Source organism: Nicotiana attenuata, chromosome 7 (assembly GCF_001879085.1).
Source record: "Nicotiana attenuata strain UT chromosome 7, NIATTr2, whole genome shotgun sequence".
Taxonomy (NCBI): Eukaryota; Viridiplantae; Streptophyta; class Magnoliopsida; order Solanales; family Solanaceae; genus Nicotiana; species Nicotiana attenuata.
This window is the reverse complement of record NC_031995.1, coordinates 6,502,657-6,526,150: the sequence shown is the minus strand read 5'-3', so window position 1 is coordinate 6,526,150 and position 23,494 is coordinate 6,502,657. Positions and strand designations below refer to the sequence as shown.

Below are 23,494 nucleotides of genomic sequence, written 5' to 3'. Positions count from 1 at the left end.
TTTGTCGTGACTTAGTTCTATGTGTAAGGTGCTGAACTTATAAGCCTTTATAGTTTTAATAGGCTCCTGTGTAATTACTCTTTAGACAATCCAACTACTGAATATAATCAGCAATTGAATCAGTAGTCACGAATTTGCCTTAGAATAAGCGTGAATAAACGAGTCGAAAGCCTAATGAACAATCAGAGATAATTACGGTCCTATCGGCGTTAAGACTGGACTCTGGTTCCTTAATCAAACGACAGAATGGGACTAAATGCTGCTCCTGGGCCTGTATCATTTTCACGATTGGGCATTGATGAGGTTCGACTACTGGGCAAATTCACAGTGCAGTTTTGGGCCAAATTCCCCAATCACTATACAGTCCTGGGCCCAAAGTTCACATTAGGAATATGGTTATTCAATTTGCAACATAAAATTTAGGTCTTCAAGTTAGGTGGCGGTTTTAAATTAAAAGGTTTTATCCTTTTATTTGAATCCGGACTTGAATTTGGAAACCCGAATTTCATATTGCCAAGCCCTTTAAAGACCACAATGCAAATAGAGAATCTAGTTCGATTTAGATTGACCTTAAAAAATAATTAAATGAGACGAGCCTCGCCAAACAAAACATATAAACTGCGGGGCCCTCATTAAATACTATATTAAAATATTTTAGAAATTGGGCGTGCCGTTTAGCGAATTTCCATGGCCCCCCATAAAGTTGATAACACGTTAGTCGCTTTAGGCGCGTCTTTTAATAAAATTACCTTCCTAAAGTCGGGTGTGCATTTCATGCGACCCAAATCCAAATCCTAAAACGTTGAATAAGAGGTGTTGAGGATCCGGGTGCATTTCATGTGACGTGATCTGAAAACACGCTCTTAAACGGCGTTCATTTTCGTAAAAATAAATTAAAAACGGTAAATAATTTTAAAAATTGCACTATAGGATTGAACATGTATAAAACTAGATTTTAGCCATTTATAATAATTTAAGCGACCGTGCTAGAACCACGGGATTCGGGGGTGCCTAACACCTTCCCTCGGGTCAACAGAATTCCTTATTCAGAATTTCTGGTTCGAAGACTCCAATTGGGAAGTCGAATTTTTCCTCGATTTGGGATTTAAATTAAATCGGTGCCTTGGGACACCAAAAGCCAATCCTTTCCCAAGTGGCGACTCTAAAAATAAATAAATAATCCCATTTCGAATAATGTCACTTTAAATGGAAAAACTCCCTTATACATTATCCTTCGGGGTAGGTGTGTAAAAAAGGAGGTGTGACAACTATTAGGCGCCAAAATGCTCCCGGGTCATCCAAAACCCGATCCGGATATACGCCTAAGTCCGAAATCATCATACGAACTTGCTGGAACCTTCAAATCCGGATTCCGAGGTCGTTTACTCAAAATGTTGACTGAAGTCAAACTTGGCCTTTTAAGCCAACCTTAAGGAACCAAGTGTTCCGATTTCAACCCAAACTCTTCCAAATCCCGAACCAACCATCCCCGCAAGTCATATCAGTTAAAGCAAGTACGAGAAGTCTTATTCAAGGGAACGGGATTCTAGAAAGCAAAACGACCGGTTGGGTCGTTACATGTAACAACCATCCAATCAAGCTGTTAATATAAACATTTTAAAACTTAGCATTTGATAACTTGATTTACATGTTCTTCTTTTATATATATATATATATATATAAGCACACATGTGCACACATGTGTAAACTTATGTTTATCTCTTTAGGTTGTGCAAAATTCACATTTAATGGAAGTTCATATTTTTGATATTGTCGTAAAGCAAAATAAATTACAAATCTATACAAAATAAAGTCTTTGAGTCAAGGGTCTATCGGAAACAGTCTCTCTAGCTTCACAAGGTAGGTGTAAGATCATACACACTACCCTCTCCAGACCCCGTTTATGGGATTATACGAGTATGTTGGAGTACTAAATAAATTGTGCTTAAAATCATAAATGAAGAACTTACAAGTTCTTGTAGCGAAAAAGTTACAGATCAGTGAAATATACTTATAAAGGAGAAATTAGGAGTAACAATAATTATTGAAATTACTGTTAGGTGTATGGGTGGCTTAATTGATTAATTTAAATTAACTTACAAGCATAAAAGTGATTTTTATAAATAACCAATTAAGTGCTTGTATAAAAATGTTGAGACGGATAACAACAAATAATCTGTATTTAATAATCCTAGGGTTCACGTTAGGTATATAAAGTGTAATTGGGCAAGTATTTAGTTAGGAAAAAGAAACATCGCAAGAAACGATTTGGACAACATTGAAGCTAGGGTTCACGTTACATGTACAAGGTGCCACTTCTTTTTCTCTCCAATCATAACATCCAATTTCTTTCTTCTTGCCCCCAAAATCTCCCGTTTTACACTTTCAATCCCAAAACTTTGCTTCTTCTGTCTGAAACTCAATCTCAATGGCAAAGAAATCCAAAGAGAAGCAGAAACAATCACAAAATGAAACCTCAAATTCTTCAGATATTTTCAACACCCTTTTTGGAGCAACCCCAACAGATTCAAACATTGATTCACTCTTTTCTGATAACAATCCCTTCAGAAGAAAACCTAATAATGACAATCCCACAGAACCAAAATTAGGTGTTGTAGAAGCTTCTATTGAGAATCAAACTGATGGGGTTTTTGAAAATAATGATTCTGATACTGCAAAACTCAAGAAGAGGAAGAAAAAGGATAAAAATGTAATCTTGGATTCAGGGTCTGTATCTGAAGAAGCTAATGAGGAATCAAATGGTGTAGTTTCTGATGTAATTTTGGGTTCAGAAGCTAAAGATGATATGATAGGAAATTTGGGTTCAGAGTCAAAGAAAAAGGAGAAGAAAAAGAGGAAAAGAAATGAGATTGAGGCGGAGTACGAGGCAAAACGATATGGGGTGGTTGATATGGAGGAGGAGGCGGAGAAAGGGATTGGAGAAATGGTGGTAGGAGAAAAGAGGAAGAAGATGGATAATCCAGAGAATTTGATGGTCTCAACTGAGGGATTTGATGATGACAGTAAACTTTTAAGGACTGTTTTCATTGGGAATTTGCCTTTGAAGATCAAGAAGAAGGCTTTAATGAAGGAGTTTGGGAGTTTTGGAGAGGTAGAATCTGTAAGGATTCGGTCTATTCCGTTAGCTGATGTGAGTATTAGCTACTTATTCTTTCTTTTATGTGCTTTAGGTGTTAAGAATTATGAGATTTTGATTTGTTTTAAATGTTACTTCTTTTGGCAGAGTGCAACTCCAAGGAAGGCTGCTATCATTAAGAAAAAACTCAATGATAATGCTGACAGGTTAGATGAACAAATTATAACGTTATGGTTTTTTAATAGTTAAATGGACCTCAATAGAGCCGAATTGATACTGAGGATTCACCAACTAATTTGTGATTGAGGCGTCAGTGGTTGATTGTTGCTGATGTTTTTTCATGATTATTGTTTAGAAAATTGGACTAAGATATCAAAGTTAACTGATCATGTGTAACACCCTTTCTGTTATTGTAACTTTAATGGTTGTGGGAGATAAAAGTTTCTTGTCCCGAAAATGCTGCTTTTTTGCATTGATTGGTGTATTGATATATTTCTTTATATCTGATTTCCTATTGTATGATAAGGTTACTTGGTTGTATATGCAGTGTTCATGCTTATGTTGTTTTTAAATCAGAGGAATCTGCCCAGGCTTCTTTGGCTCATAATATGGCAGTGGTAAGCTTCTCTTACAGTTGATTGCTCCTTCTGAAAGAAGCTCTTTTTCAGTAGTCAGATTGTTGGGAAGTTTGCTCATGGTACTTATCTATATATAGGTTGAAGGAAGACATATCCGAGTTGACAGAGCATGTCCGCCACGCAAAAAGATGAAGGGAGAGAATAGTGCACTGTATGATAACAAAAGGACTGTTTTTGTGGGTAACCTTCCATTTGATGTGAAGGTCAGTTACTTGAGAATGCATACTTGTTACTGTTCTAATTGGCAATTTTCTTTCTGTCGCCCACAATTTGATTTTGTTCATTTCCTTGCAGGATGAAGAAGTTTATCAGTTGTTCTCTGGTATGAAAGAGTTGGAGTCGAGCGTTGAGGCTGTTCGTGTGATCAGAGATCCCAATACTCTCCTAGGAAAAGGAATTGCTTATGTTTTGTTCAAAACAAGGGTATATATTATCAACTTCTTTTGCTTTCCAAATTTATAATTGCATTAACATTATTTTTCGACATCATACTCACTTTGAGGTGATTCAGTCTTAAAAGTTGGCACTTTGATTCTATAGACAAGCTAGAAATTAGCTGTAGATGGAAATAATTTTTTTTTTTGTTTGCTTTAGCATCATCTGGGTCCTCTGAATGATGGATACAGCGGAATAATATTGTCTACCAGTTTGGAATCAAGGCTTAGTTGATTGATTGCTTTTCTCCTCATCTGGGATTAGAAAGACAAAATTCATTTAGTTTCATCTGGGTAAAGAGAGTCAAGTCTTAGTCTATTTAGTTTCTTCATGTCTAATTGCTGTACTAACTTACGAGGAGTTTAAGATTTGTGATACGTGCTTCATATTACATAGACGACTGTTTTAGCTGTTGTTAGCCTAGTCTGGTAGGGTTTTGCCTGGAATAGCTAGGGGCATTGTCGTGTCTTACTATTTTCGCTTTTCGGTGCAGGACCTATTTACTAGCCATCATTTTTGTTTTGCATTTTTCCTTATGCATTTTTTGTTCCTATTTTTCATATGATCTCTGTGGTGAAACTAATATTCTCCCCTTTTTGTTTTTCTTATTATCTTGAGCCGAGGGTCTTCCGGAAACAACCTCTCTACTCCTTCGGGGTAGGGGTAAGGTCTTCGTACAACTACCCTCCCCAGACCCCATTTGTGGATTTTACGTTGTTGTTGTTGTTGTTGTTGTTGTAGCATGCATCTCCATCTGTGTAGGTGTTTGCAGTTTTGCCAGTCTTTTCTGCAGCCATAAAAACAATTATTTGAATCTATCCCTTGAGTTGTGGTTGAAAGCGGAAGCTTCTTTCCATTCCCTTTTAAGCTCTTTCTTTTAGTAATGAGCTGGCACCAATCTGTAAACCTCTGGCATCAGCTAGGCACCTTAAATGGTGACAGTTACTTTCTGGGAGAATGTGCAAGGAAAGAGAGGGGGAATACCATCTTATAAGTCCCGAGCTCTCGAGCATCAAATTTTAATTCTAGATTAGTTTCTTGCTTTTAGTTATAGTACTTTTAAGGTTTGCATAGACAAGGTATTTTGTGGTTTTGGGATTTGTTGTGGGTCGTTGGTTCTAGTAAAATAGGCTACTTAACTCTTTGGGGTTATTCAATTTTTCCTTTGTCTCGGAAGAGTCAATCAGCTTTTCCCTGGGTCACTTGGCCACTTTTCAAACATCACGACTTGTTATCTGGTGGACTTTATGGATGAAATTACACAAGTCCTTTAGTTGCTTTAGTTTTCCTTTTTCTTTTTTTGGGATACCTTTTCAAATATAATGTTATTTTGAAAAGTTACAGATAGGAATATCTAGCCCTATTTTGTTATTCTCTGTAACTTAGCAGCAGTCCCTATTCAATACTCTAAATTTAAACTTAAACTGCTGCGGCTTTATCCCTTTTTCATTAAATAATGCTACCTTGTACTTATCCTCTCCGTTTATTATACTTCCTGAAGTGACCCTACCAACGTTTTTCCCTTTCCTTTGTGCATAAGCACCGAAGCCTGTATTTTACTTGATCTTTTACAAAATGTAGATATCTAGCAAAGTTAATCCCTGAAACTTTACTTGCCTTCTAGGGACAGGAAGGAATGAGTCGAGGAAAGATGGAATTCCTTTCTTTCAAACAAGCAAAAACTAATGGATACATATTCTTGAGTAAATATCCCTTTGGCTCTCTCCCGTACTGGCGGAAATTGTGCTGACAGACGGGATAAATAGCAAATTGATCTATCTTCTTGGCTTTTCAAGAAATTAGACCAAAGTTTGTTCAGATGTAGCAATGGATGTTCCAGAACGAGAAAAAACTTCTTGCCTCATGCTTCCACCTGCATTTAGAGGGAGCTGAGAGAAGAAAGGTCCCATTTATGTTGATCTTCAGGCAGTAGAGAGCAGTGTTTTGGATAGCGTGTGGCGACAAATAGCGATGAGTGCCCGCTTCACTGAGGCGCGCAGCGAAATGCTCTCCTTTTTTATGTGAAGCAACATATATATATATATATATATATATATATATATATATAACTAAAAAACTCAATAACAAAAATATATTAATAAATATATCAATTCAAAAATTAAAAACTCAATAAGAGAAGAAGAAGAAGAAGAGGAAGGGAAGAAAGAATGCGCCTTTGTCTGCTGGTCGAAAAACAGAGCACAAAAAAAAAGACAAGAAGAAGAAAAAGGAAGAAAGAAAGAAGAAAGAGTTGATCACTGAAGAAAGAAGAAAGAAGATGAAAAAGAAAAAAGAAGAAGACAGCAATGGTCGAAGTCGAACTGTCGAAGAAAAAAAGAAGACAGCAATGGTTGTTGTCGCTGAAATAGAAGAAGAAGAAGAAAGTAGAAGAAGAAGAAAAGAAAAGAAAGAAACATACCTGGGTTAGTGGGTTACTGTCGCTGATGGCTGAAGATGAATCCCAAGCCCTAATTTTTCTGTTGCTGAGAGAAAGGTCAAGGTCGCTGAAGGAGAAGAAGTGAAAAACCCAAGCCCTAATGTTTTAAGTCGCTGGTCTTTGCGCCTTTTTCTTTTTTTTTTTTCAAACAGCGACGCCACAGCTTGCCTCTCGCTACACAGGCAGAGGCGCTCGCCTTTTACAATCGCAACGCAACAGAGCCAAAATAGCGCAGGCTGCTCGCCTCGCCTCGCCTCACGCTATTAGCGCTGAGGCGAACGCTATTTATAACACTGGTAGAGAGAAAATATTTTAGTTGAGGTGGTGTGCATATCAGCCTTATTATGGGATTTATTGGAGCCAGTTGCCCAATAAACGGATATTTATTAGTCTGGCGGTCTTTTGCATTCCTTGGAATGTCATCTTTGATACTATATATCATTCTTTTTCTATATGGTTCTTTTATTAAAGTCAGGGAAGCAGTACTTTGTTACAAAATATCATAGAAGGAATTATAAAATTACCTACAATAGAAGGAATAATAAATGAGAAGAAGGGTTCAGTTTCTAGGACTATCTTTTTGTTTTTCCTTTCATAATATTGCAGAGTAGTTGAAGTTAATTATTTTGTAAGCATGTTATTTGAAGATAATATATCCTAATGTCTTAGATGAGTTTCGCTAATTTTTCAGTAGCTTTTAACCCTGGTTGCTTAAGTTGAAAGATAATTTGTTCCTTATATATTATACTTGGGTTCGCAGGAGGCTGCCAACATTGTCGCAAGAAAGCGTAACTTGAAGCTACGGGATCGTGAGCTGAGAGTGTCTCATTCTAAAGCAAATTCTACTCCATCTAAGAGGAAAAGCTTGTCAACCGAAGACAGATTCAGTTCTCCGGCAAAGAGGTTTGCAGTACATTCAGCAACACCAGGCAGTAACGGTAAGATGAAAGCAAAGGCTGCCATCTCCTACCAGGGTATGAGAGCAAGCAAATCGGGTGTGCAGAAGAAAACTCAATCTAGGATGAACGACCTAGGAAAATCAAAACCAAAAACACAGATATCGCAGAAGCCAAATGAGCGCATAGCAAAGAGACCGTCTGTTGCTGCCCGAAAAGCAAAAGCACTCAAGGCTGCCTCCTCCGGCTTGAAACAAACTGGGACAAAGAGGAAGTTGGACAACCGAACACCGGACACTGCAGGCAGAAAGAAGAAATTTAGAAAATCTTAGGTCTTGTATTTGTCCACAAAGTTGTTATACATGAGATAGTGTTCATTCATATGTTCACTTCTCGGATTGTGGCTGTCAGTTTCATGTAGAACTAAATTGTGTACAACTTGCCCCTCATTAACCAAAGTTTACACTATTGATTCTGTTTTCTGTCCGAGATTTCTAGATTGCTTTGTGTCTCACACAACTTACACTAGTTGTGTGAGGCTTCTTTTTATCTCATATATTTGTGGGCCTATATCTTACACATTTGGGTCCACAAAATTCTGGGACCCACACAGTTGTGAGACAAAAAAGAGGCCTCACACAACTAGTGTCAGTTGTGTGAGATACAAAATAAAATTTTTCTTGGTTATACTTGGTATCTTTCACCCATTTTGTCTGGGCTCCTATTTTCGATTTTCCAACTGACAACAGGCAAGGCACGGATAGCTCAATGCAGGAATAGGGTGTCATCCCCTATGGCCTGCCTGGTTAGTTCAAACTTCAACAAAATGTGTTTCCCTCACTCTTTCCCTGGATAGATGGCCAAGTGTGCAAACCTGAAATTTTTGATCTACCTTTTGCTCGCTTTTCTCAGCTGCAACTCTGTCAACACTGTCAAAAAAAAAAATTCTGTCAACACCCCCCCACCCCCTCCACCCTCCCTAAGGTCTAATTGCACCCAAAATTAGCATATCCAATTGTTTAGCCAAGCTTCTCGGAGGTCAATGTGTTACGTTTTTATTAAGGGGTGTGAATGGGAAATGAAAGAGGCACATTTTAGATTGCACCTCTCCATATCACCTTTCCTTTGTCTATAAATTTAGAGGCTTGACTTCATTTTTTAGACATGAAACCAGATATGGAAAATCTAAAATCTTCTCCCCTCTTTTCTACATTGTTGCATTATTTTCTAAATAAATATAAGTGTTAAGTGTGATTTGCTCTGTTTGTTGAGTTGGCTGAAGTTCTGTGATTTGAAGTGCCGCTATCACAGAATAGTTATTCCTTTCTATCCTGGGAGGAATTAATCCGTATACCTTGGGCAACAGTGAAGGGATTAAATTCCTTAAGGACACATTGTGCATTCAGTGGGCTCGGAATTATTTTACGATTTGTTTATTGAACTAACGTTTGTTTACTTCTATATTTTCTGATTTTGAACACAGTAATACCAATAATCTTAAGGAATTTATTTTAGCTTCTAATTGCAGTTTTCAAGCTTGTGTAACGCAATGTTGATGCGCTGTTATTGGAAAACGAATTTAAAAGGCAGATTTGAAATTTGATTGTGGCTTTGAAGTTTGGACTCACTGGTTGATCACATTCCAGTAACTAGAGCACAAGAAAGTCAAGTATGTCAAAATTGCGGAGTATCGCGGTAAAATTTTGATGGGTTGATCACTTTGAAAAGGCAACAAGGGGGTTAAAATAGTGATCATCTTTTACGAATGAATTGATTTACGATCATTGCGCTCTCACTAAATCACGTGGCTGACATAGTTTATGTGTGAATTGGGTTTGATATGATGTGATCTAAGTTTGATAATCAAAAGTCTCATTTGACTTGATTGATTGCAGAACATATTACTTAAAAGTACTTTACAGAAGAGGACGTAAAGGAATAAGGGTGAGAAATTGAAAAGGAACATTGTGAGCACTGATATGTTAACAGATAAGTGATTTATCATGAAACAGCGCGTGACTTCGCAAGATTGGATCTAAGCATGTCAAACTATTTTCTGGTAAATTACAGCAAAGTAATATTTACTTTACGAAAGAAGGTATTACAACTTGACAAGGAATAATTCTGCTGTGTCAAACCATTATTTGGAGAGGTTGGAACAGTATGACAACCAAAATTGAGTTTTAATTTCCCTATTTATTCTTTAATTTTTCTGTCCTATGTGATTTATAAAATATTTTTATAAAAAAAATTAGGATATATAATATGATGATCTCATATTACAAATCAAGAATTATATGCATGAATAGGAATAACATATGTTTGTGATTAATTTTGCTATTCCTTTGACCAAAGTTGATATATCATTTGGTAGCATGCATAGTATCTTCAAGGAAGTAAGACATGAATTAGGCTTACAGTAATACTTGAAGTATTCTTGAGATCATGAATATAATATATGTAAAGATGAACATATATGTGTATGATTAGAGAAAGAGATTAAAGTGGTATGATGGTTTAGTTGGAAAACCATTTTGAAAGGGAATTAATATTCTCGTGATTTTCTACACCCGTTATGGAGAGTAAAATCTTCATGATTTTCTACTCCTGCTTCGAGATCAAAATCTGCGTGATTTTGTACTTGTTCGTTGAGATTAAAGTCTTCGTGACGTTCTACTCATTTGTCGAAAATTAAAGTCTAAGTGACTTTATACTCGTTTTGGAGATTAAAATCTTAGTAATTTTCTACTCTAATTTATTATTCGATTTGAAAATTAAAAAATTCATTGTTTATTAAATTTGTTTGTGTCACATATTACTCGGTTTGAAGATTAAAAAACTTCACCGTTTATTAGATCCGGTATCAGGTATTACTCGGTTAGAAGATTAAAAACTTCACCGTTTATTAATTCTGATTATGTCAGATTGGTTTGAAGATTAAAAACTTCACCATTTATTCTGGCTCTGTTATGACACAACAACAGTTCATGTGGTTGGATCTACAGAGTAATAGAGGCGGCGTTTGAAGAAATATGTTTGGAATATAGCATTATTCACCAAACGATTGCCCCTTACTTAGCGCAATCTAATGGAATTGCGGAAAGAAAGAGTAGAACGTTAAAGGAAACGATAAATGCCTAGTTGATAAGTTCTGGTTTACCCAAAACTTGTGGGGGGAAGCTATGCCTACAGCTTACCGAATACTCATTCACGTTCTCCATAGCAAGACACATTTCGTTCCATATAAAAAAATGAAAAAGAAGAAAACCCAACTTGAAATATTTCCAAGTGTGGGGGGGTATTTGGGTAAAGTGCAAGTTCTCAAAACCTAAAAGGATAAAAAATTGGATCGAAAACTGTTGATTCCGTTTTTATAATATATGCAAGAAATAGTAAGGCATATTGTTTTCCGATTCATAAATCGTAAAATCCCGACATTCATATTAATACGGTTATCGAATCAGATAATGCTGAATTCTTTGAGAATATTTATCCGTATAAAAAGAAATGCGAGTCGTCTAGTGAAATATCTAAGCGAAATCGGGAAGAAGCAAAGGAAAGTACGTTGAATTAGAAAATTCCAAGATGTAGTAAAAGTGAAAGGATAACTACTTTTTTGGACCAGATTTTCTGACATTCTTGTTGGAAAATGAGCCTCAAACGTTTAAAGAAATATTGTCTTCCTCGGAAGCACAATAATGGAAGAGGCATCAATAGTGAGATAGAATCCATATTAAGTAATCATACTTGGGAATTGGTTGATCTTCCTCCAGGAAATAAGCCTTTGCGTTCTAATTGGATTTTCAAAAGGGAAATGAAAGCTGATGGTACTATTGACAAATAAATATAAGGTAAGATTAGTTGTCAAATGATTTAGACAACGAGAAGGTCTTGATTATTTTGATACATACTCGCCGGTAATGAGGATCACATCTACTCGGGTGTTAATAGCGTTAGCCGCCGTGTATGGCCTTGAAATCCATTAGATGGACTTAAAGACAAATGGAGATTGGAGGAAGAAATTTATATGGAACAACCTAAAGGGTTCATGGTTCTTGGAAAAGAAAAGAAGGTGTCTCGACTTGTTAAGTCACTTTACGGACTAAAACAAGCACCCAAACAATGGCATGTGGAATTTGACTAGAAAATGTTGTCAAATGATTTCAAACTAGTGTATTTACATTAAGAATACTCTACATTATGTAGTCATTGTTTGTTTATATATGGATTATATATTGATAGAAAAGGCACATAAAACATGAAAAATGTGGGGGAATTTAGATTATGCATAACAAAAGCTAATCTTAAGACGTGATGTATATATTATCTAGAAGAATTAGATGATATAACTCTTTGAACCCCACGAATCCTTATGGATTTGATATGGTAGTCGGTGTATTCGTTACTTGTTCAGTCTTAGTGAAGACTAGTTGATGAAACTATTAATTCGGAAGTTGGTCACGTGCCTTTATCAAAGATTATTTTCTTTCTTGAAAATTTATATGGTTTAGTTCTTTTATGGAAGGATGTCACTTCAAAGGTTGTGATTTTCCATAGAAAGATACGTCTGTACGTTTTTGTATGGACATGACCGTTCATAAACGAATGTATGATACATTGGTCCATAATGAGGTGAACCAACCGATGAACATGACTGAAATTCATTGCAAGTTGGATTTGTTTCATGAAGGTGGTATAGTTTGCATATCAAATAGACGTATGAACAAATAACATACAAATACTTAAAAATGGCGGAGTGATTGCGAAATGTGTTATATATTAAAAGGTTGTGGACATAACTGATGCCAATCATTCCTGTTATTGTTATAATATATTATTGCTACGTTAAGTGTAGTAAATAATTTGATATGCAATCGAAAGTCGAGACGTATTAGTCTACAACATAAGAAAGTTTACATTGAACTTTCATGACAATGAGACGAGTGTTGAAGTATACTCCAAATTATGCTTTGCACTACAATAAGTATCTCTCGATAATAGAGGGGTATAGTGATGCAAATTAGATCACCGGTTCAACCGATTCTAAACAGTCGGTGGAGGAGCGATGTCTTGCAAATCGTCCAAACAAATGTGTATTGAACGCTCTACAGTGGAGACTGAGTTTATAGCCTTAGACAAGGCCGGTGAAGAAGTTGAATGGCTCCGGAATTTCTTGGAAGATATTCTATTTTGGCCAAACCTTTGGCACCTATGTGTATACATTGTGATAGTCAAGCGGTAATAGGCAGGGCAAGGAGCATTATGTATAACGGAAAATCTCGTCACATTCGACGGAGAAACAATACCGTTAGACAACTACTCTCTAGTGGTGTTATCACGATTGACTACGTAAAGATTAAGAGATAACGTGTCGGATCCACTTACAAAAGGCCTATCTAGAGAGGCAGTTGAAATATCATTGAAGGGAATGGGGCTAAGGCCTAGGACAAGTCATCATGGCGGTAACTCTACCTAGCAGACTGGAGATCCCAAGAGCTAAGTTCAAAGAGATCAAACAAAGTTATGAATGACGGTTCAACATTGTCAAATAACTCAACCCATTCTCGTGATAAAGACAATGTTCAGAAATCAAGGTAAAGCATTAAGGCTTTTTTATGAGTCAATAAAGCTTAAAGCTTTTTAATGATTTTCTAAGTCTGGCAGGATATGGCCAGATAGTGTGTCTATAGGATTACATGTTTAGAAATCACCTATGTGAGTGTTAAGTGTAAGCCGCTTTAAGGGGAATGAAAGTAAAGGCCCATTCTCTAAGCACTCATGAAACCAGGCGGTGTTCATGGCTGAAACGAACACAACCGTGACAACCAAAGACGGTTAAGGGTTAATTGTATGACTTATGGTTGTCTAGGTATACACCAAAGTTCGACGGTTCAAATATATCAAATCTACCGATTGACCGAGTATATCCGACATAAGTTCACTACGGAAAGTTCAAAGGGAAACCTACTTATCCAAATGCGATTAATCTTTATTTGTGAAACACACAGTATTTTCATGCATGTTTTTCCTCATATGACCATTCCCCATTCATGTGGGGGATTGTTGCGTTTTTATTAAGGGGTGTGAATGGGAAATGAAAGAGGCACCTTTTGGATTGCACCTCTCCATATCACCCTTCCTTTGTCTATAAATTTAGAGGCTTGACTTCATTTTTTAGACATGAAATCAGACATGGAAAATCTGAAATCTTCTCCCCTCTTTTCTACATTGTTGCATTATTTTCTAAATAAACATAAGTGTCAAGTGTGATTTGCTCCGTTTGTTGAGTTCGCTGAAATTCTGTGATTTGAAGTGCCGCTATCACAGAATAGTTATTCCGTTCTATCCTGGGAGGAATTAATCCGTATACCTTGGGCAACAGTGAGGGTATGCTACGCGCCTGTGTTATGGATTTTGGGGGTTCATGTGATCAGTTCCTACCACTTGTCGAGTTTGCCTACAACAACAGCTACCAATCGAGTATTCAGATGGCTTCTTATGAGGCCTTATATGAGAGGCGGTGTCGTTTTCCTGTTGGTTGGTTTGAGCCGGGGAGGCTAGGTTGTTGGCACTAATCTGGTTCGGGATGCCTTGGAGAAGGTCAAGTTGATTCAGGATCGGCTTCGTACAACACAGTCTAGGCAGAAGAGTTATGTTGATCGAAAGGTTCGTGATGTAGCATTTATGGTGGGAGAGAGGGTTTTTCTGTGGGTTTCACCCATGAAGGGTGTGATAAGATTCGGGAAGAAAGGTAAGTTGAGCCCTAGGTATATTTATCCTTTTGAGATCCTTGAAAGAGTGGGGGAGGCGGCTTAAAAGCTTGCATTGCCACCCAACTTATCGGCAGTTCACCCATAGTTCCATATTTCCATGCTCCTGAAGTATTATGGTGATCCGTCCCATGTATTAGATTTCAGCTCAGTCCAATTGGACAAGGAACTGACATATGTTGAGGAACCAGTGACCATCTTGGATAGGCAAGTCCGAAAGTTGAGATCAAAGAACATTGCTTCAGTGAAGGTTCAACGGAGGGGTCATCCGGTTGAGGAGGCAACCTGGGAGACCGAGCACAACATGCGGAGTCGCTATCCTCGCCTTTTTATCACTTTAGGTATGTCTCTATGCACGTTCGAGGATGAACGTTAGTTTTTAAAGGGGGAGAATTTAATGACCCGACAAGTCGTTTTGTGTATTTATGCCCCATTTCCCCTTTTGATGCTTCACACATATGTTTATGACTTACGAGGTTAATTGATTTCGTTTCGGGAAGGTTTCGGGTTGATTTGGACCATTTGGCTCTTGGTTTAGAGGCCTAGTTAGAAATATTAATGAAAGTTTGACTTTTGTGAAAACAACCCAGAAACTGTGTTTTGATGGCTCCGATAGGTTCATATGGTGATTTTGAACTTGGGTGTATGCCCGGAATTGAATTCGGAGGTCCGTTCGTTGATTTGTGTTATGTTGCCAAAAGTTGGCAATTCGAGGTTTAGAAGAATTCTCAAGTTTGACTGTAGGTTGACTTTTGGCTATCGGGTTTGAAATTTGGTTTTGGGACTTGGAATAGGTCTGTTATGATATTTAGAACTTGTCTGTAAAATTTGGTGTCATTTGGAGTTAATTTAATATGATTCGGACGCTTGGTTGCAATTCTAGAGGTTCTTGAACTTTTTCTTTGAAATTCATGCATTTTGATGTCTGATTCGTAGTTGTAGATGTTATTTCTGTGTTTTGATTGCACGCACAACTTCATATGATATTTTTAGACTTGTATGGATGTTTGGTTTGGATCCCCGAGGGTTCGGATGAGTTTCGGACGCATTCCGGAATGGTTTTGGAACTGAAACAGAATTACTGGTGTACTGGTTCTTTGATGTCACAATTGCGAGCACCAGCATCGCAATTGTGAACATGGTAGGTGATCACGCCCAGCTCTAGTCCTAAAAAAGATAAGCGGTCGTTGCAAATATAATTCGGTCTAAGAGTCCGGAGTCGAATTCCACAGAGAACTAAGGTTTTGATACAACTGTTGACTATTACTAAGAAGACAAGCTCGAACAATTTCAAAGTTATAAATATTAAGATTCTTATATCTAACTAATTAACAAACAAATTAAAAGCGTAAATTAACAACTAGGGATACTAAGAGTTGGAGAAAAGATTAAGGAGGTCTAGAGTTATGATTTCCCCAATTGTCGGAATCCTTCCCGCTACGTCTTCTATAATTTTGCCTAAGTATTCTCTACTGATCATGAGCACTCGACTTATCGTCATTCTCTCTCGAACAACTACAACAAGGTACTAGTCATATTCTCTCGAATTACGCTAGCTCACACTTTTTCACCGCTCACTATGATCATGGAAAATCTTCGTTATCTCTAATCCTGCTGTTAAACCCGCCGTATTGATCACTCATATACGTTAGGAGTGACTTTGTTCAACAACCACCTAATATATACGCTTTTACAAGCAATAAATAACAAATAGGCACCGTTAATTGAGCGCTTCAATCAACTAAAATAAGAACTTAGTTGAATAAATAAAAAAATTCAAAGACACAATTATGTCAAAACGTATCAAGAATTCATCCTACAAAAGGTTTCATCAAAACCCTAGATAACAAATTAGCTATTCATAAAAGTATGCAAAACTACAATACTAGAATGCATAACCAATAATCAAAATAGGAAGAAGGAAGTGAAAAACTCGTAGAAGAATTCTATGCCTTGCTCCTAACGTGTTCTTGCCTCCTTGGGTCGAATACCCTCTCTAATGATGTCTCCCTCTCTAAAAACTAACTTTAAGGGGTATTTATAGGGTAAGGGACGAATTTACATGTCCAATACTAATGAGGAATTAAACTTTTTTTCGCATGGCATTGTTGGCACCTTGCACTGCCTGTAGCACTGTCATTTCGGTGCAAGGCACTGTCTGTAGCACTGTCCTTTTGGCGCAAGGCACTGTCTATGGCACTGATGACAGTGCCCTGAACAAAGCCTGCACTGTCTATGGCACTGTTGTTACTGCGCAAGGCACTGTCTATGGCACTGACTTTTCGTTGCCTTGCACGTCTTCTTTTATTGCTCCATTTTATAGCTCTGAGGTACCATTTCGTGCAACTTTTATCCAACTCATATCCAAGCATTACTGCACATGAAATAAGCTCTATTAAGCGCTATTGTCGCACAAATTAGCATCCAAACAACAAGCAAGTAGGGTAAATAATGCCAAAATATATGAAATTATCTCACGATATCAACACCTTACACTTAAATGTTGCTCGCCCTCGAGTAAACCAACTAAACTCTTCCTCATCATGGACCCAACAAGCTACATATTTACAACACACTACACCTATGATCATGGTTGATAGCAACAATTATGATCTAGCATATGCTGTCAAAATACACTTCACATACTTATGCTCAAATTCAAAATATCCAATACAGGAACAACATGATTATAACAATCCTAGCCTCGAAAATTAACTCAATGTCACAATGCACCCGAGGCTTGAATACTTAATCTAATAGAGAGGTCTAATAACATTACCTATCCTTTGTGAAACCATGTGCCCTCATAATAAAACAAAGAGTAAGCAGTCCACACATCCAATCACATAATCGAATATATTTTAAGGACTCACACATATGAAGAAAAATCACTCACTCTTTCAAAGAAGTCACATGCACGCAAAAGATACCATTGGCTTGCCCATTATGTGAATCTCTACTAATGTAGGCCCGGTCGGTCTGAAATTAACTAGGAGTTATTATGGTTGTATTGTGGGCTAATGGATGGGTATGATATATTTAGGATATAGTGGCTAACCCTCCTAAGCACTTTAACACATCATGTATTCAACTGTACGTGCAAAATTTCTTCAGTCCGTTTCAATCATCACAAGATAGCTCAACTCGGAATATTTTTCCTTCTTCTTTACGCACTGCTTCAGATCACATCCACTAGTAAAAATAAGAAACCTTTATTTATTCATTTATTCTTTCCTTCTTTTTTTTTTACTTTTACCTTGCCGCTAGTGGATTTTTATTTAAAGCACAAGTGTACATGCCTTCCTTCTATTGGTTCCACTCAAAAGCTACCCCAAGTTTCCTAATTATTTCTTTCTAGCGCTCTCTTTAAAATTCAAATGCTTTAAGAGATATAAGGATCAAAATGATTCAATTAAGAACAAAAGGGGATAGGCTTGTAATGCGAGTGATAAAAGTAAGTCTTATAGGCTCAAAAGGGTAACTATAGAAGATTTTATTTGTGATAGACAACAAAACTCAAACAGATCAAAGAAAGCCTAACATCACTTTTCAAACTGAGTAACACCTAGGATTTCGATTCAATTCACATTCCGAGCAAGTTCTAGACCCAAATGTAATAACATGGACTAGACAAAGAAATTACTTCACACGTGGCACATGACTCACTAAGGACGGTTTTATTCGGACTCTCACTCAAACAAGTATTCGCAAAGCCAAGAGATATATTAAGCATAAAGTACAAAGTGAACATAAGTCAAGCAACCGAGACATAGGAGTTATACCACATGCTATTTTATCAAGGCATCATCATATATTTAAAATCAAGGAAAGGTGAAACACATGTCAGAACCTAAATATGCAACCATCAAACAAGTCAAAAAGTGCAAATCACATCAGTTCTTCTCCTTTATTTCCTACATACTACTATAAAGTAAAAATAAAAAATAATAAAAATTAAAACTACTATCCGGTTCAAGTTACATCCCATGAAAAAGAACCAAGGCACTAAGAAAAACCACGGGGGGATCATTACTACCTAAGAAAAATAAAACATGTTTTTGTATTTTTTTTTCTAATTTTTTTGTATGTTTAGACTTAATCCTTCAAGAAAACTGTCTTGGAAATCCATCGTTGGGACAGAAAAAAAAATTGTAAATTAAACTAACACAACTAAAATAGCATAGAAAGTTACCCAGGCAATCTCTTCACCCCACACTTAAAATTGTGCATTGTTCCCAATGCACAACATAAATAATAAGAGGGTAAAAAAACTCCTTGGTAGGCCAATGGCCGAAGCACTAGCAGCTCATGGGGTACTCAGACTTCTCCCGGATTTTTTCCTTTGTGTGGGCACCCCACACTTAGTTCTAACTATCTGGCTTGCTGTTGCATCATTCCAATAGCTATGCTTCCCATGCTCTTACAAAATAAAAAATGACACTACAAAAATAATGCAATAAGAAAATAATTATAAAAAACTAAAAATAAAAAAAGCAGTAAAGTTGGGTTGCCTCGCAACAAGCGCCTGATTTAACATCGCGGCACGACGTGAACCACTCTCTGCCTCCACCTCGAGCTTATGAATTGAACCTCCAATTTGGCTTCAAATTTTCGGTTATGCTCCAGGTGTGGTGGAATAAATCTAATTGGCCCAAGCAACCATTGTACTATTCTACACTTCTTGGCTTTTAGATGAGGAATGTAGTCCTTTCTTTCTGACAAGAAAAATTCCAGAATGTAGGCACCTTGTTCCTCATTCCTTCACTCTTCAATCGGTTCGAATGACTCTATTTCCATACCATCATCCAAGCACAATGTGGAAAATGTTTGGAGTGAGGACCAATGCGCTCAAACAGATGAACTTCAGGACTTTCAACTTCCTCAACATCAATGATACTAGAGTCAATAAAATTTATATCCTCATTGTCCTTGGCTGACTCTAGTCTCGCATCTTCAACATCGACATCCTCAAATTGTAGTTGGCTAGGTTGTTGATGTTCTACTCTGACCTCCTCCATTAGTACCTCGAATCCATGCTCTTCTTGGCTACTATCCCTAATATTAGCTTGTTGAGCATTAAAAGCTTCAACCACTTGACTCACTTGAGCCTCCAAGTTGCGAATAGTTGCCTCTTACCTTTCTATCTACAATTGTTTCTCATTATTTTTTTCCAGAAGGCACTTTAACATATCCTTGATCTCCTTCAGGTCTGCATCCCCGGGTTCTTTGTTCATATTAACTTCACAAGAAAAAGTGGAACCATCATAGTAAGGGGTTGAGAGGATAAAAAATATAAGCACAACTACGAAAGTGACCATTTCGACCACCACACACATCACACACATTCCACAAATAAGATTGAGTTGGTGCACATAACTCGCTCTCGAGAATATTTGGATAATTTGGCCACAGGTGGTTTCCTTCACAATATATATGAGGATCAACAGTAGAATTATCTACACCAGAACTCCCAGAATTCTAAGATGTCATGTTTCTCAAATCAATAAGTAGAATAAAATAAAATTAAAAAATAAAATAAAAGTTCAAACTTGAAACCTAGCAATATATAAAGCTAAAAGACACCATTAGTTCTCCGACAACGACGCCAAAATTTGATCACGCCCAACTCTAGTCCTAAAAAGGATAAGCGGTCGCTGCAAATATAATCCGATCTAAGAGTCCGAAGTCGAATCTCACAGAGAACTAAGGTTTAGATACAACTGTTGACTATCACTAAGAAGACAAGCACGAACAATTCCGAAGTTATAAATATTAATATTCTTATATCTAACTAATTAACTAAAAAATTAAAGTAGTAAATTAACAACTAGGGATACTAAGGGTTGCAAAAAAGATTAAGGAGGTCTAGAGTTATGATTTCCCCAATTGTCGGAATCCTTCCCGCTACGTCTTCTATAATTTTGCCTGAGTATTCTCTACTGATCATGAGCACTCTACTTATCGTAATTCTCTCTCGAGCAACTACAACAATGTACTAGTCATATTCTCTCGAATTATGCTAGCTCACACTTTTTCACCACTCACTATGATCACGTCAAATCGTCGTTATCTCTAATATTGCTTTTAAACTCGCCGTATTGATCTCTCACATACGTTAGGAGTGACATTGTTCAACAACCACCTAAATATATACTCTTTTTCAAGCAATACATAATAAATAGGCACCTTTAATTAAGAGCTCTTCAATTAACTAAAATAAGCACATAGTCGAACAAATAAAAAAATTCAAAGATTCAATTATATTAAAACGTATCACGAATTCATCCTGCAAAAGGTTTCATCAAAACCCTAGATAACAAATTAGCTATTCATAATAGTATGCAAAACTACAATACTAGAATTCATAGCCAATAATGAAAATAGGAAGAAGGAAGTGAAAAACTCGTAGAAGAATTCTCGGCCTTGCTCCTAGCGTGTTCTTGCCTCCTTGGGTCAAATACCCTCTATAATGATGTCTCCCCCTCTAAAAACTAACTTTAAGGGGTATTTATAGGGCAAGGGCCGAATTTACATGTCCAATACTAATGAGGAATTAAACTTTTTTTCGCATGGCATTGTTGGCGCCTTATAGTGCCTGTAGCACTGTCGTTTCGGTACAGGCACTGTCTGTACCACTGTCTTTTCGGCGCAAGGCACTGTATATGGCACTGTTGACAGTGCCCTGAACAATGCCTTGCATTGTCTATGGCAGTGTTATTACTGCGCAAGGCACTGTCTATGGCAATGACTTTTCGTTGCCTTGCACGTCTTCTTTTATTGCTCCATTTTATAGCTCTGAGGTACTATTTCGTGCAACTTTTCTCCAATTCATGTCCAAGCATTTCTACTATGAAATAAGCTCTATTAACCGCAATTGTCGCAAAAATTAGCATCCAAACAACAAGCAAGTAGGGTAAATAATATCAAAATATATGGTATTATCTCACGATATCAGCAGGGGAGGCTCAGGTATCGCAATTGCGATACCTTGTTCGCATTTGCAAAGTCTGGACTTGGGTAGGCTAGTTTGCTTTTGCGACTGTTTTCTCGCATTTGCGAGGAGGACGGACTTCGCATTTGCGAAGTCTGTGTTACAATTGCGACATCTCCTCAGTGTGTCAGTTTCCACAATTGCGAGCTTTTCTTTTGAGTCGCAATTGCGACATCTGCAACTAAACAAAAGGGCTGGGAGTTGGAATTTTATATCATTTTCTCTCATTTTAGAACCCTATACTCGGTAGGAAGCGATTTGGAGAGAGGTTTTCATCTACAAATATTGGGTAAGTGATTCTAATCAATTTCCAACTATATTTCATGATTATATCTTAGATTTAACATCAAATTTATGAGAATCAAAGAGGAAAATTGGGGCTTTTTGTCAAAGTTTTGAAAAATGAAGATTTGAGCTTTGAGAGTCGATTTGGACTCGGATTTGAAAATAAAATACATATATAGACTCGTAGGGTTACGGGTAGTCGGAATCTAGTCTTGGACCCGGGTTTTGACCGGGCAGGCCCGGGATTTACTTTTGTTAACTTTTTGGGAAATGTGTAAAGATCATAACTTTATCTATTATAATTGGTTTCCCTGTCACTGTTTGATAATATTAAGTTATATTTTGTTAGATTTGAGCCGTATGGACGGAGTTTTAGAGGAAAAGCTATATTCGAGGGTTGATTTGGCCTAGTTGAGGTAAGTATCTTGCCTAACTTTGTGTGGAAAACTATCCCTTAGAATTTGGGTTGTTTCTAATAATTGTACTATGTGAAAGACGTGTACACAAGGTGACGATTATGTACACGAGCTATATGTGATATTTTGACCGATTTAGACTTTTAGACTTGTTCCAGGCCTTTACTTGAATTTGTTATAACATGTTACATCTTTTATTGTTAAATTTACTCTTATATATTCTAATTGATGTTGTTAGCATTTGTTATACCCTTTATTGTTGTAGTTGCTCTTATATGCTTAATTGAAGTTGCTACCTTTCTTATTGTCTTGTTACCCCTTTTATTCTTGAAATACTCTTACTTGAAGTTGTTACTTCGTGAAATATCTTCTTGTTGAGTGATTGGTGTTGAAGTTGTGGAAATCATTATCACATTGAGGTTGAAGTTATTAATTGTTGGCTATTCCTCATTTTGATATTGTTGAGATTTTTGTACACATGATTGAGCCATGGGCTCTACGTTGTGGTAACATTGATATTGTTGATTTTGGCAAGTGTTGTGGCATATATGCACATGTGATGCGAGTTGATTATTATGTTGTGATATTGATACGCATGCAATGGTATATGGATAGGGGTCGATACGCATGCGGTGAGATAAGATGAGAAATTATATGCGTGTTGCTCGTAAGGGAATTACTTGAAGCCACGCGGTGAGATAAGGAAGCTAAAACGCGTGTAGCAATTTCGGAAAAATATTTTTAAAATTAAATATAAGGCTCACACGGTGATATAAAAAATGTTGTGATTGAAACTGTAAAATGTGATATGAGGTAGTACCTCAGTTGTGATTCTTGTTGTACATTCCATGCTAAAAGAGGCTTGTTGGTTGAACAGTGCTTGTTGTTTCTTCATTCTCCTACATGTAGTTGTCCAGGTTTGACTACTTGTTGTTTCATCATGTGTTCACTACTTGTTGCCTTTACCGCTTAAATTTTCGTTGTTAGCTTATATTATTGAACTGCTTATATTTCATTTACTTCCTCGGGATCCATTATTAGACTATGCTATATTCTGTTCAGTTTTCTTATCCTAGTAGGTGTCTTGACCTGGCCTCGTCACTACTCTACCGAGGTTAGGCTTGATACTTATTGGTTACCATTCTGGTATACTCATACTACGCTTCTGCACATTTTTGTGCAGATCCAGGTACATCCACCCGTGCTGGACGCCAGTGACTCATTAGCTATTTTTGGAGACTTCAAGGTACACCTACTCGACATTCGCAGGCCTCGAAGTCACCTTCTGTTTTAGATGTTCTACTGTTTATTTCCTGTTCAAAATAATATTGTATGTCGAGAACTTTAGTGCACTTGTTGTAGAGCTTATGACTCAGTTCCATAAGATTTTGGGAGATATTTGTCGGTTGTATCTATTGGGGTTCATTATGATAGTTTAACAGTTTAATATGATGTTCAAGTTATTGTTCCTTCTCTCTTCCAATATATGTTAGGCTTATCTAGTCTTAGAGACTAGGTATCATCACGAC

The 23,494-nt window shown here is 37.0% G+C and overlaps 1 protein-coding gene across 1 annotated transcript; it reads left to right on the top strand.

Moving 5' to 3' along the window:
* LOC109228623 (RNA-binding protein 34) lies at nt 2,246-7,989 on the top strand. The gene is made up of 6 exons (XM_019393780.1): nt 2,246-3,151; nt 3,245-3,303; nt 3,645-3,714; nt 3,813-3,938; nt 4,030-4,158; nt 7,368-7,989. Exons 1-6 carry the CDS (start codon nt 2,429-2,431, stop codon nt 7,833-7,835), a joined length of 1,575 nt encoding a protein of 524 aa, XP_019249325.1. The 5' UTR covers nt 2,246-2,428; the 3' UTR covers nt 7,836-7,989.